The sequence below is a fragment of the Etheostoma spectabile genome, chromosome 18 (assembly GCF_008692095.1).
Source record: "Etheostoma spectabile isolate EspeVRDwgs_2016 chromosome 18, UIUC_Espe_1.0, whole genome shotgun sequence".
NCBI lineage: Eukaryota > Metazoa > Chordata > Actinopteri > Perciformes > Percidae > Etheostoma > Etheostoma spectabile.
In genome coordinates, this window is record NC_045750.1 from 9064965 (window position 1) to 9077629 (window position 12665).

At 39.6% G+C, this 12665-nt stretch overlaps 2 protein-coding genes across 3 annotated transcripts; one reads left to right on the forward strand and one right to left on the reverse strand.

The window, feature by feature from the left end:
* The first annotated feature begins 1901 nt into the window (after positions 1-1901).
* On the forward strand, positions 1902-8285 carry rd3 (retinal degeneration 3, GUCY2D regulator). The gene is made up of 3 exons (XM_032543304.1): positions 1902-2314; positions 4576-4883; positions 7258-8285. Exons 2-3 carry the CDS (start codon positions 4594-4596, stop codon positions 7610-7612), a joined length of 645 nt encoding a protein of 214 aa, XP_032399195.1. The 5' UTR covers positions 1902-2314; positions 4576-4593; the 3' UTR covers positions 7613-8285.
* Positions 8255-12161, reverse strand: si:ch211-22i13.2 (protein FAM133). Of its 2 annotated transcripts, none has more exons than XM_032543305.1 (7): positions 11949-12161; positions 11508-11580; positions 10493-10639; positions 10263-10324; positions 10070-10165; positions 9680-9769; positions 8255-9593 (listed from the first exon to the last, which is right to left on the reverse strand). In XM_032543305.1, exons 1-7 carry the CDS (start codon positions 11949-11951, stop codon positions 9543-9545), a joined length of 522 nt encoding a protein of 173 aa, XP_032399196.1. In that variant the 5' UTR covers positions 11952-12161; the 3' UTR covers positions 8255-9542. The 2 variants fall into 2 exon arrangements, with proteins under 2 accessions (XP_032399196.1, XP_032399197.1); XM_032543306.1 differs by having other exon boundaries at positions 10070-10162; positions 11949-12160.
* Between the last annotated feature and the right edge of the window lie 504 nt (positions 12162-12665).

The following is a 12665-nucleotide window of genomic DNA, read 5'->3' on the forward strand; positions in this document are numbered from 1 at the left end:
TCCAAGTGTGTCTTGCCCGTCAGTCTAATCTGTAGCTAAAAAGGACATGTGTCTCTTGGATAGGCTCTGGTCTCGCCTGGCCTGTCTATGATCACCCGTCCAGCCTGTTTCGTCATTCTCCACGTCATCTATCCTTGGTGGACAATGCAAGTCATAACATATCCATTTGTCCTCCTCCAAAGAGATCACACTGATGACAGATAACGTAACCAAATACTCTGAGAGTCATTGAAGTATTATATGAATATTATATGAAAAATCATTGGTTAAAATGGTAATTTTGCCATACACTATCACAGCTGTATTTTATATGACAGGGTTGGTGGTCCTCCCTCCCAAGAAAGATGTGACAATCACTTTATCTCTTGGTCTATGAGACCCTTGCTGGAAAACCACCATTCCTTTAAAATTAACTTTTTGATAGACTTAAATACGCTCTGGCTTTCCATATGTCATTTAAGATTCTGTTTATTTTCCTGTAAATAAACTGAACACACGTTGAATGAGCTCCACCCCTCTGGTAATCCACTGTCGATGCAAACACAGTGTGACGCTGTCGTCACACTTGTGCACAGCACTGGGCTCTTGTCATGCATCAGGACACACAGGTGTCTGTCTCTCCACCATTCACAGCAAATCTGACCTTCCAAAACCCGCCAGACAAACATTAGAGCGTGCGGCCGCTCTCTCTGTGAGGATAACGTGGGGTTGATGGAGGAAATCACTTTAGAGGATTAATACTGTCATCTGGATTGTAGAGAGATTTTACCTTCCAATCTGTTACCTTCTATGGGGTAGACACACTGCCTTTAGATGTCGAAGGTCTCACTCTCACTCTGGTTGTTCATTTATTCAGATTAAATACGTGACACTGAACTGCAAAGTGGGCCTCTGGCTCTGAGATGAAAAAAAGTCATGTAATAAAGGCTAAACCCACCAAAACCCACCCTATAGATTCCTCATTCATGTCTGCTAAGACAACAACATTCAGAAATACGGTTCTTTGCCTCTTTTAAATTAAATATACATTACAAAAGGTTAATAACATCTTTATAGTTAATAAATCTTATGCTCTGCAGCCCTTTTTCAGAAGGTAAAAGGTCAAACTTTCCATCTGAAGAGTCTTCATTATAAATGGTCGTCAGCAGCCAAATCAGGCAATCTGCTAACCTATACAATGATGTCCTTATTAATGGCGTATTAGTGCTCTAGAAAGCTGTATTAAATGCAATACAAAAGGCGATTTACAAAATATATGACAGACCTGTTGTATAAGATACTATTTAAATTGCTTTAAGTTGGTTTGATGGTTTTGATTTGTTTGTTTTTTATTCAAGAACACCAAAGATTAAATGAAATCCCACTGGTTTTCTGTGTATACTGTTGGATGTTGGTGTTCTGCACTGACTTAGCAGAGTTCATAGTTCAGCCGGCATTTTATTTAGCAGTATACCACTGAGGAGGAGGAGGAGGATGATGGTGCTGTGGTGTGTCAGGGATTTCAAGGATACTGTGAATATGCGCTGAAGGAAATCGTCTGAGGTTAGCTGCTCACACCTACACACACAGAATAAGCCGACAAACCTTGATTTCCACCTACAAAACGACTGCACATTCAATCTGGACCTCTCTGCTTCTCTATCAGCCTCATGAACGTTTCTTCCTGCAATCACACTTCCTCTTATTTATTTCTTGTATGCCTGCCCGGGGGCCAGTCTGACTAATTTTTTGGAAGTTAATTTACACTGGTAAACTTAACTGAGCTGCCATCGTTGCACGGTGAGCCTTCCCTGCATTAACCCTGACCTCAGCAAATTGTTTGATTTATCTCCCTCTTTCCATCTCACCGCTCAACCCACTGTACCCTCTTTATCTGCCTCTTCATAGCTCTCTAGCTCCCTTTCAGCTGATGGAGATTATTGTGGACAAATAGGCTTAGGAACATCACTATGGCAACAGGGAATCGTAAAAAGCTACATAAGCACTTCATCAGGGCCGTGATCCAATGGCTCCCATTGGAGATGGTGCTCCCGACCTCCTGCAACAAGTAAAGGCGGGCCAGAGAGGCTCATGGGAAGGAGAGAGGGAGGGAGAGAGAAAAGAGAGAGAGAGAGAGAGAGAAATAGAGAGAGAGTACTGTGAGACTGTGAGTGGACGAGATAATCCATTTCTCTGCTGTCTCTCTCTCTGCTTTTCATTCAGCCAGTCTCCTCAGCCTTCATCTACCCAGCTGATGTCTGAGGACATTTCTTCTTCTGCTTTTCAGTGATTTGGTTTCTTGTGGACACTGAGACAAACTTCAAAAGAAGAAGAGGTAAGATAACTGTTAATTCTCAATTCTTCATTAAAAACAGCTTTAAATTAGACCAAATGATGTGATGTTTTAACATATTCAGAAGCTGTACATGTATCTGTCAAAGGTAGGCAGCAGTCCAAGCATGACAATTGTTAGTTGTAAAACTCAACAATTGGGGCACTCCTGGAAAAGAAAGAAAGTCCAGGCCACCAATTTTCCATTTTTCATTTGAAATAAGTCAAATTCAAATGTAAAGGTGTTGATGACGAGAAATAAAATGGCTAATCTATCCGATCGCATCCTACCTATCTATCCCATTTAGAGCTGCAACAATTAGTCAACCAAAAATAACCCCAAAATCTGATTCTTAAATGTGAGAATTTGCTACTTTTCTTTGCTTGCTTTGTAGTAAATTGAATATGTTGAGGGTTTTGGACTGTTGGCCAGACAAAACAAAACGAGACACTTTAAGACCTCACTTTGGGCTCTAGGAAATTATATTTTTCACAGGTTAAAAGATAAAAACATCGGCTGATTAATCTATAATTAAACAAAAGAATCAATTTTATTTCCTCTGTAAAACAATCATCATTAAAACTATTTAAACACATAGAATAACATCTACAGGACAGTCTCTGGTCTAACATATGAACACTGTGTAAAAAGACTGCCAGGCTGCATGCTTGACTCCATTTTGAGGTCAGAGGTAAGAGTAGGTAAAGACTGCGACTAATCCCACATTGCTGCTTTGTTGTGAAAGCGCGTCTCTGCACTTGTTGATAATCTTACCTACAGCGCCGAATCAAGCATTTACAGCAGTTGTGGTTTGGAGGACAACCTCAGCATGTGATCAGATTAACCCAAGACTAAAAGAGTAGAAACTAAATGGAAACTGAATAAAAGAAGATAGTATTACAGAATTAAGAGATTACAAATTGTGTAAAGATACAACATAAAATCATGTGTACTGCTGTTAGGAGATACACATGTAAGAACAGAAGCACTTTTGAGGGATCACGCTTAGGGCTGCAAATAACATATATTTTCAGTATATAATATGTATATATATATTTTAAGATTGTTCTTCCGGGCATTTTTAGGCATTTATTTGACAGGACAGCTGAAGACGTGAAAGGGGAGAAAGAGGGGGAATGACATGCAGCAAAGTACCGCAGGTCGGGGCCAAAACCGGGCCCTCTGCGTCGATGGGCGCCCGCTCTACCAACTGAGCTTCCCGTGCGCCCCCAAGTTGCTTGTTTTGTCTGACCAGTTGAAAGTTATTCAGTTTACAGCAACAATTATTATCATTAAAGAAAGATCTGCCGATTATCTTTTTTAATTAACTTGTCAAATGTAAAAAAAAAAAAAGACAATTGCAACTTCCCAAAACCCAGGGGGACATCTTGAAATGTCTAGTTTTAGATATAGTCCGTGTACAATCTTATATGACAAAGAAAAATCTTCGCATTTAACAAGCTGGAGAAAGTTTAGCATATATGCTATATAAAAATGACAAGCAATTATTTGAATATCGAAATCTTTGCTGATTAATTTTCTTTCGATCAATGGGTCATTTGAGCACTAATTATTGTCATGTCTTCAAGTAGACATTTTATTCTGAATTAATGACTGAACACCTTCATCAGTGGCCTCTTCTGTTATGTTTTTGAACTTTCATCACAAAAAGCCATGCAAACAAAAGACTGAGTACAGCATCTGTGGGAGCGGATATGACACCTGTAGAACAAAGAGCCAGTGGATGGGGGGATGTTGTCTTTTGGGAATTTGTCCAGATTTTGAAACAGCCCTCAGATGTGGTGATTGAAATTATGCAAATACAATCTCTTTTCTATGTGTTAAAAACCAAAAAGGATATACTGTCTTCTCCACAATTGCTGCATTTTCAGACAGCCTTGACAAACACTTTATATCAAGTGAACTAGACGATCAATAAAATGTTTAATATAACAGCAACAGCTGCAATTCTGCATTGTTTTGTTTTAGTGGTTTCACATTTCAAATGAAAAAAAGGAATTTCATTTACTGTACAACTTCCCAAAATGTCTCATTGTCAACTCATTACTTTTAATAAATCCAATCCTGGAACTATAACATTTTGGGAAAAACACACAGTATGCATTTGTCTTTTATTCTTCAGTCACACACTGCTCTGAAATAAATTCATCTGAGTAAACATTTCAGCAGCATGGCAATATTTTGTGTGTGATCTCATCTAATCATTTCAGTGTGATGACCTCTAGCTGGCTTTCTCTCATCAGGGGGCTGTGAAGGAGGACATGGCCACTTGGTTTAGCTGGAATGAGCCGTACAGCCGGAGCCCCCGACGGGACCCGGCTGACGTGGTCACCGAGACCCTGATGCTGGAGTTCAGCTGGCAGCTGAAGGAGACAGAGAGGCAGCAAAGAGAGAGGGAAAATGAGTACCGGCGCCTCAAAACCGGAGTGGACTACAGCTGGCTGGCCAGCACGCCTCGGTCGTCCTACAACATCAGCACCGGGGAGAGGCTCGGCCTGGAGGACCTCTGCTCCAAGGTGCCGCCGACCTGCTGCGGTCTGGTCATACTCAAGTAAGGAGACACAAAAACTTTGCATGTTGCTTGACAAATATTATAGGATATTACAACAATTTCTTGACCATGAAAGTCCACATTAAGGAAGACGAATCTCTCTTGATGTTATAGTTATGGCCCCAAAAAAAGAAGAAGAATACCAGATCCAGATCACCACCAGAATGTAATTATTTGTTCCTTGGCTCAAAGTAATCCATGGATGTAAGCTGGCCAACTTCTCTGTTCGTCCCTCACGTAAATCTATAATTGTTTGGCGTCTTTGTCCTTTAATCTGCAGCAGAGACGTCCTGAGCTGGTTCGAGCATCTGTTCACAGAAAGCTGCAGAGATCTCAGGTGTCTTGTTAGAGGTTGACGGGCTTTTGGGAAGCAGTTTGACTGCTGGTGTTAATGCGAGTTGGCAGCCAGGTGCTAAATGCTGAGTGGAAATCACACACACACACACACACACACACACACACACACACACACACACACACACACACACACACACACACACACACACACACACAAAGGACCACCTGCAGCATGTTTGTGTTTTAATTAGCTACACAGAGGAGTCCTCATTTGAAGTGTAATTAATCAAGGTACATCTGGGTTTTCCCAAATGCCAGCCCGTCCTTAAGATCTCTTTTTCTTATTCTATATTTGGAACTCCATCATCTTTCACAAGGTACACATGCAATGATAACAGGGTTGTATATTTTTTCTTTTGGCCGAAGAGAGTTTAGTTCAGTTCAGCTTTATTGTCACAGTAGGGGTAATTGTTTGCAGCCACAGTAAGCCAAGCAGTCCACACTCACAAGGGAGGAAAGGGTCATAAAACTTACTCTTATATAACACCTATAATGCTCTCTTCTTTTGAGACACTTATTATTAAAAAATAAATAAAAAATGTCAATGTCAAAGATGGCATGAGAAAAAATATGGGAGATGCACAGATGATGTGAAAAGCTCCAGAAAAAGCTAGTAAATGAACATTAAATTAAAACTGGCTTGCATTTCTAATTATTATCTATGATTGTAACCAATTGTATATGTGAATATAGAAGTAAAACTTTAATTAATTTGTAGGAAAATTATAATTATGGACCTATAACAGAGGAGACATGTCTTCTTTGCGAGCTGTTTCCAAGATGAAGAATGACCTTTTATGCTCAATCAATAACTTCGATCTAGTCATTATCTAGTGTAAATCCTACTAAAGGTTAAGCGATCTATCATTTTAAGACTGACAGCAGGTTAAGTCCTGCACTTTGAATGTCGACAGTGGGGCTACATTGTCATTCATAATTGAATCACGAATTGTGCGTTTAGTAAAGCCCTGTTTTAAAGTTGGACGATATCCAAATTTTTATACCGTCAAACCTCCTCCCTATTTTACTACAGTATAGAGTATTACCATGACTAATTAAAAATGATGACGTAAGGCTCAGACGGCGACACCAAACTGTTGCCTTGTGAATACCAAACACTAATACTGAAACACCTCTCCCTTCTCATTAGTTTGGAGCCCAAAAGGCTGCCAAACTGCAGAAGTCTTGTTTTTCTTTGAGACCAGGTCGCTTGGTGTGTGACTTGCCATCCCCCCCCCCCCCCCCCTTTTCCTCTACACTGTCACGTGATGACAACCACACAAACACATTTTTTGGCATCAAATAAATTATATTTAATATTGAATCCTTGTCTCCTATATAAGTGCATTGTATACCGTGTTACCGCCCAAGCCTACCCTGTTCACTTTCATTTGTAACATTTGAATACTTAACATTGTTGCCCTTTGTTAACAATATCTGTGTTGTTTCTACTTAAGTTGGAGATGGTTCTTGCCTAAAACGTTCTCAGAAGTGAAATTAGTGATAAATAAGATGGTGAAAATTGTTAAAATGGTCCTGTTGTTGGTCTGTCTGTACCGGAAACCCAACTCTCGTTAACCTTGGTTTCTATGCGAAAAAGGGGATAGTGAAAAGACCCTGCCCTGAAGTTGGCCTAGGAGCTGAAAGAGTTACAAGATCTGCGGTTAGAGCAACTTAAAAATCACCAAATTAGTCAAGTCAGAACACGAGAAAAAAAGGGTTCTAGGAATGTTATGTTCAAGGAACTGCAAAAATCCCAACGGTCGGAAAGCGGCTATTTGAAGGCTTCTTAAGGCCTCAGCACCTTGTTAGTAGCAGTAGTAGGAGGAGGAGTAATTGGGGGGTTAGCAGGAGTGGAGGGAAGGTGGAGGTTGCCTTTATAAAAACTTGTGGAAAATGTGTGGATTAAAAAAGACAATACCATTGTGTCCATTGTGAGTCTGACAATGTTGCAGGAGGAGGAGTATACTTAAGTGACCATCAGCTCACTGCCCATGCTAATTTTCTTTCTGTACAGGTTCAGGGAGGCAATGCAGATCAATGAACCTGAGGTGCAGGAGGTGTCTGCCCTGTTTCGCTCCATCCTCCTGGAGGCTCTGGATCACCTGAAGGAAGAGCAGGAGGCACAGCGGCTCGCCCATCAGTGGAACAACAGACGTGCCATAAGCATGTCCCTCGTGAACTTCAGGTCCCGGATTAAGATCAACCCGTTTGGAAGCACAGTGGGCCTGACCTCTGTGGCCGACGGGGCCGGGTTGAGCGACCTCAAAACCGTGTCAGAGGATGTGGAGAGAGGGATGGAGAGCTCGCAGCGGGTGTGGAGCATGCCTGACTTCAGATATAAAGGAACCAGTAGCAGTAAGGTTGTCTGATAGGGGATGTTTCTGTGGGACAAATGTTGATCTCCAGGACCCTCTACTGCAGTTTGTCCACTTTGCACAGCAGGCGAGGCAGGAATGAATCCTCCTTCTCTTTTCAGTATGAGACCAATCAGCATTTGATCTATTAACTGCTTTACCTTCACACCTGAAAGGTCAATACCTTCTCTTCTTTTGGATTTGAAACCGGTTTTACTTTGCATGAGATTATCTTGCAGTAATGCGTCCTATATTTTGTAGACATTGGCAATTTAGCATTGAGGGCTGTTTACTGTAGGCCTGATAGGGATTTTTTATGTAATTTAAGACATTCTTGACTCCTTAATGTTGAAGAAACAAAGGAAAAATTTGTATTTTGTCACAAAATGACTGCAGAGGTGAATGATCTTTTATGACTGAATATTTAGCATGAGATTGATCGATAAACTTAAAAATTTAAATTAACTTATCGCTAATAGTTAATGCTCAACATTAACTTCATTCAGAGGGTGAGTCATGCTCTCCCTCTACTGACTGCTCTTGGTTTTCTCCCAACAGCACAATAATTCATTCATGGTCAGCACACTGAAAACTTTCCTTCTTGTCATTTGTATAAGCTCGTCAAAAAAGAAATGATCACAACATGTTACTAGACCATTTTGAGTGAAGTAAAGTCTTTCCAGCAGTTTATTGCCATTTCTTTTCTTCTTTTCATTTGTCACACATCAAAATTCAGAAGTACACAACAGGTTTTACTCCTTCCATTAAAAGCTTTAAAGTGGACTGATACAGGGGGATGAACAGTATTTTTTATTTCAGTTTTAATTAAATGACTGTTATAATATTCATACCTGAATTTGGAGAAAAGAATTTTACAGTAACCTTCAAAAATGCAGAGTTAATTCTCATAATTTTAAACAAATGAATACAAACAATTATATATCAGTACACACTGATAACGCCGTGGCTACCACAGCCAACATTAACTGTGGAAACATAACAGTTAGATATCTACATAAAAAAAAAAAAAAAAAGTATGGGCGGTCTTACATGTAGTTTAAATAAATATTCCAAAGTTTAAAGGGGTATCAATTTTACACATCAAAGTCTATTGACAGGTTTTGGAGAGTACTATTGAATATTTGAGAGTGATAGTTTAGTCAAAAGCCTTTTATGGCTCCAGAGGAAGCTACTTGAAGTCTGATAAACTGCCTCAATTGATGTCACTTGTAAGTCAACGTGGGTTGGGGCTGAAGACTCCAAGTTTGAAAATCTAAAATAATTATGAGTTGAGTTAGAAAGAAGTGAGCTTACTAGACCTCTGTAGGCCGCTCCTCAGCTCTGCTTAAGGACAGCGGCTCCAGGCTATATTAGCCGCTACTACCATAACACACCCGAATGTCCGGCTGCATTGTCGGCACTCACACTTCATTTTGGGTGATGTAAACGCCTGGTTTTTGACAAGGAAGAAAAATACGTGGAATAAAAAAGACATTATTTCTGGTCCATTGTGAATTCGACAATGTTATAGGGGTAAAATGCTCAATCGGTGGAGTACACTTTTAAAGGGGTGACCACAAACAAAGTTGAGAAGCTGATCGCTGGCAGTCACTGGCCTTCATCTGATGTAGTTGATCACAGACAACATTTCTGGATGACACTGCTCAGCATAAACCATTCTCACATCACAAATGCTATCAGACGAAGCTGAATAATTGGCCATCTGTGCAGTGCCATGGTGAAAATGAAGCTGGCGGTCTGAACGCATCTCTCTTCACTGCAAGAGATACAGCTCCTTCACTCCATCATGCCCTTGTGTGTCAATGTAAGTCATATTCATCCTTTTTTCTCAGAAAACTGTTCATTGTTGTTGTCCTGGAAGGTTGTTTTTCCTGAGTTCTGCTGACGTTTTCCCCGAGCACCACCACTGCTGTCGACAGTGGCATCACAGGGTAGAGTTCAAGAACTCAAGAAGTTGTGCTCGGTTTTTATCCCGCTGTCAAACAAAAAAGGGCAAGAACATTCACAAACTATAAAAAGGTACACTTGCTAGCTTACTCGACAACAAAAAGATGAGATTACCTGTTTGTCTTTCTTTGACTTTTTTACTTTCATCTTTATCTTCTTTCCTGAAATCATGCTGTACTTGCCCTTTTTCTTGTCATTCAAATACTGAAAGAAAAACAAATGTAAGTTCATACAACAACTACAATTTTTGTTTATTAAGTTGGCTGACAAAATGACATTACAATTACAAATGTAACTAGGTTTGTGCATATCATACCAGCACATGCTGCTAGTATAAATTGCTGGAGAGATTAAAAAATACATTGCGTGGTCTGGAGCATGTTTGGGCAAAACTTAATGTTGATGTGGACTTAGTGCTCTGAGTGGAATACAATGAACGGAAGCCAATTAGAAACTGGTGACACAGAAAACGGTAGGTTTTATGGGACCTCAGTGGGCAGTTACCTTGGAGATTTGTACAGGTCCCACGTTTTCTTCTCCTCCTTTTACTTTCTTGTCTTTTTTACGTTTGTGTCGCTTCTCTTTCTTCCCTTTCGGCTCCAGGATACAAAATAAGTTTTCAGTTATGTTAAGTTAAAAACATTTCAGTCAGTTCACATTATAAATACTTGAGGTAAAATAAAAAAAAAGAAAATACTTTTTTTGACTGTTTGTCCATTTTCTTTTTCTTAGACTTCTTTCTGGATTTACTGCGTGAGTCTGAAAACAAAAGACATTGAATCCATTTATGGATAATGGTACTGTTATAATAAAATTTGACAATATGTGGATCTACAATTCACAAAATGACATTATTGATGACACATACTCTGATTAAAACCAGCCAAAGATTCTCAGATGCACGGCAGACTTTAATGAAAAACTTACCGCTACTGCTAGAGCTACTCCGACTGTGGCTGGATGAGTGCGATGAACCCGATGAAGAAGAGGACGATGAGGATGACGAAGATGACCTGGAAGAGGACGACGAGGAGGATCTACTACGGCTGCGTTTACGCTTAGTTTTTTCTTGACCTGAATAAATGGAAGACAGAAATATAAAGATAAACCTTCTTTTAGAATTGCACAGAAGGTGAGACTTGATTCTTATTCAGAGCAAGAAATAATACAAAAAACTTAACTGTCTAGTTTTAGTAAGAAACAACTGAACTATTTAAAAATGTCTAAACGGCTGCAGATTTTGGGGATGAGCTGTGACCTGGTGCACTGATAATATCGAGTTCTTTTGGACAGCGGGTCTAAATGAACTCAATAAGTTCTTTAAGGGGAGTCCATTAAAACTTTTCAGATTGATTCATTAACATTTGTTTTGTCAAAAGTCATCATAGTTAAACATAGACTCACATTTTTACATATATAAGTTAATAGATTATGTTTTTATCTAATAAATCTATAATTTGTAGAATTTGCAAATATGATTAATACGTATGTAATGTCTTGTTCCTTCACATAACTTAGACTACAGAAATATAGAAATTATTTCAAGGGACATCCATTCCCTGGTATGTTCTTTATCCTGTGTATGGGATCATTGGTCAAAAAAAGACAGAGGACCTCAGTATTTGGATGCTATTAGTTATTAAACTAATCACCCTTGGTCCCACTATATAAAGATAATACAACTAAAACCAGGTTGGAGAGTGACATTTAAAAGAAGACTAAAAAAAGATCAGAAAAATAAATAAAACTCGCAAGGGACAAAAAAAGACTGGTGTGCAGTCTAAAACTGGCCTAACGTTACATGCACACATCATTTCACTTGACACAGTAGTGGAAGCGAGAAAAGCAACAGTGTCGGTTAACACAGTGGATGTGACTGTACACTAGTTAAGTGTGACATGTGACGGTGAGTTTCATGAATCGGCTTTATAAGCGGTCTTGCCTGAGCTCGTTGATCTCCTCCTTTCATCGGATCTGGAGCTGGAGCTTGACACTCTGGACTCCGACTTCGTTGACTAGAAACAAGGACAAACATTTATGCCAAATGTGTTTGAGTGAGCCTGTGTCCTACTAGATGTGACGGGAGATAGCTTTTATTATTGAACTTTGATCTGAAGATGCTAGCTGGTAAAGTTACACACCGCAGAGTTCAATCTAACGTTAACCGTTTAAAACAGGTAACCCAATGCATACAATCGTTGCTTTGTTAAGAAACGTTTGGCTACAGACTCAGAAAATAATTACGCTTATAGCTACCTTGATTGTGCTTTCTCTTTTCCTAATGTTAACACAGGGCTACGTTTACGTTCACTAAGCTAAAGCTAAAAAACGCGTTAAGCTATTGAATAACACATGCTGGCTAAAGAAGAAGTTCGGTACTCACCATTTCGAAAGCAGAATACAGTTAATGTATCATATATTTATATATTAGGACAATTTAACCGCTGGAAGAAGAATAAAATGTATATCTGTTCGCAGTTATCGCTCGTTAATTAGCATTAGCCAGCACTCCTAGGAGACATTTTGTATCCCATAATGCACCGCTGCTTCAAAACAAGATGAAGCGAAAACGAGTGACAGCTAAATAAAAGTCCTTCAGTCAGTTACAAGAATAACAAATGGCTGTGGGTTCCAGCGCATGTAGGTCAATGGGAAATAACAGAGGGGATGAGTTGACAATGAAGGACTTAAAGAAAAGAAATATAGAAATGCAAATCAGTATTAGTAGAGGCCAAATGTTTAATCTTGGGGAAAAAAAACAACCAAATATGGCAAGAAAATGGGACAGAAAGAGAGAGGGAACAAGGAGTGTAAACGTTTGTAGGGTAGGTACTGGACACAGGCGATAATAAGCTGTGTTGACAAGGGTTGAGATTAGGGAACTGTGCATTAAACAAAAAACTGAACATGATACGAGGCAGTTACATAATGTTGTGTTGCCATGTCAGGAAGAGGAGACAGAGCACCTGGTGTGTGACGCAGAGAGTTGAAGAGGAGCAGGAATTCACATTAAAAGGATAATTGTGCATAGATGAGAAAGCACAGACCTGGTACTGGAAGCATTCTTACGGGACACAGTTATTTATGATGGGTAAAGATG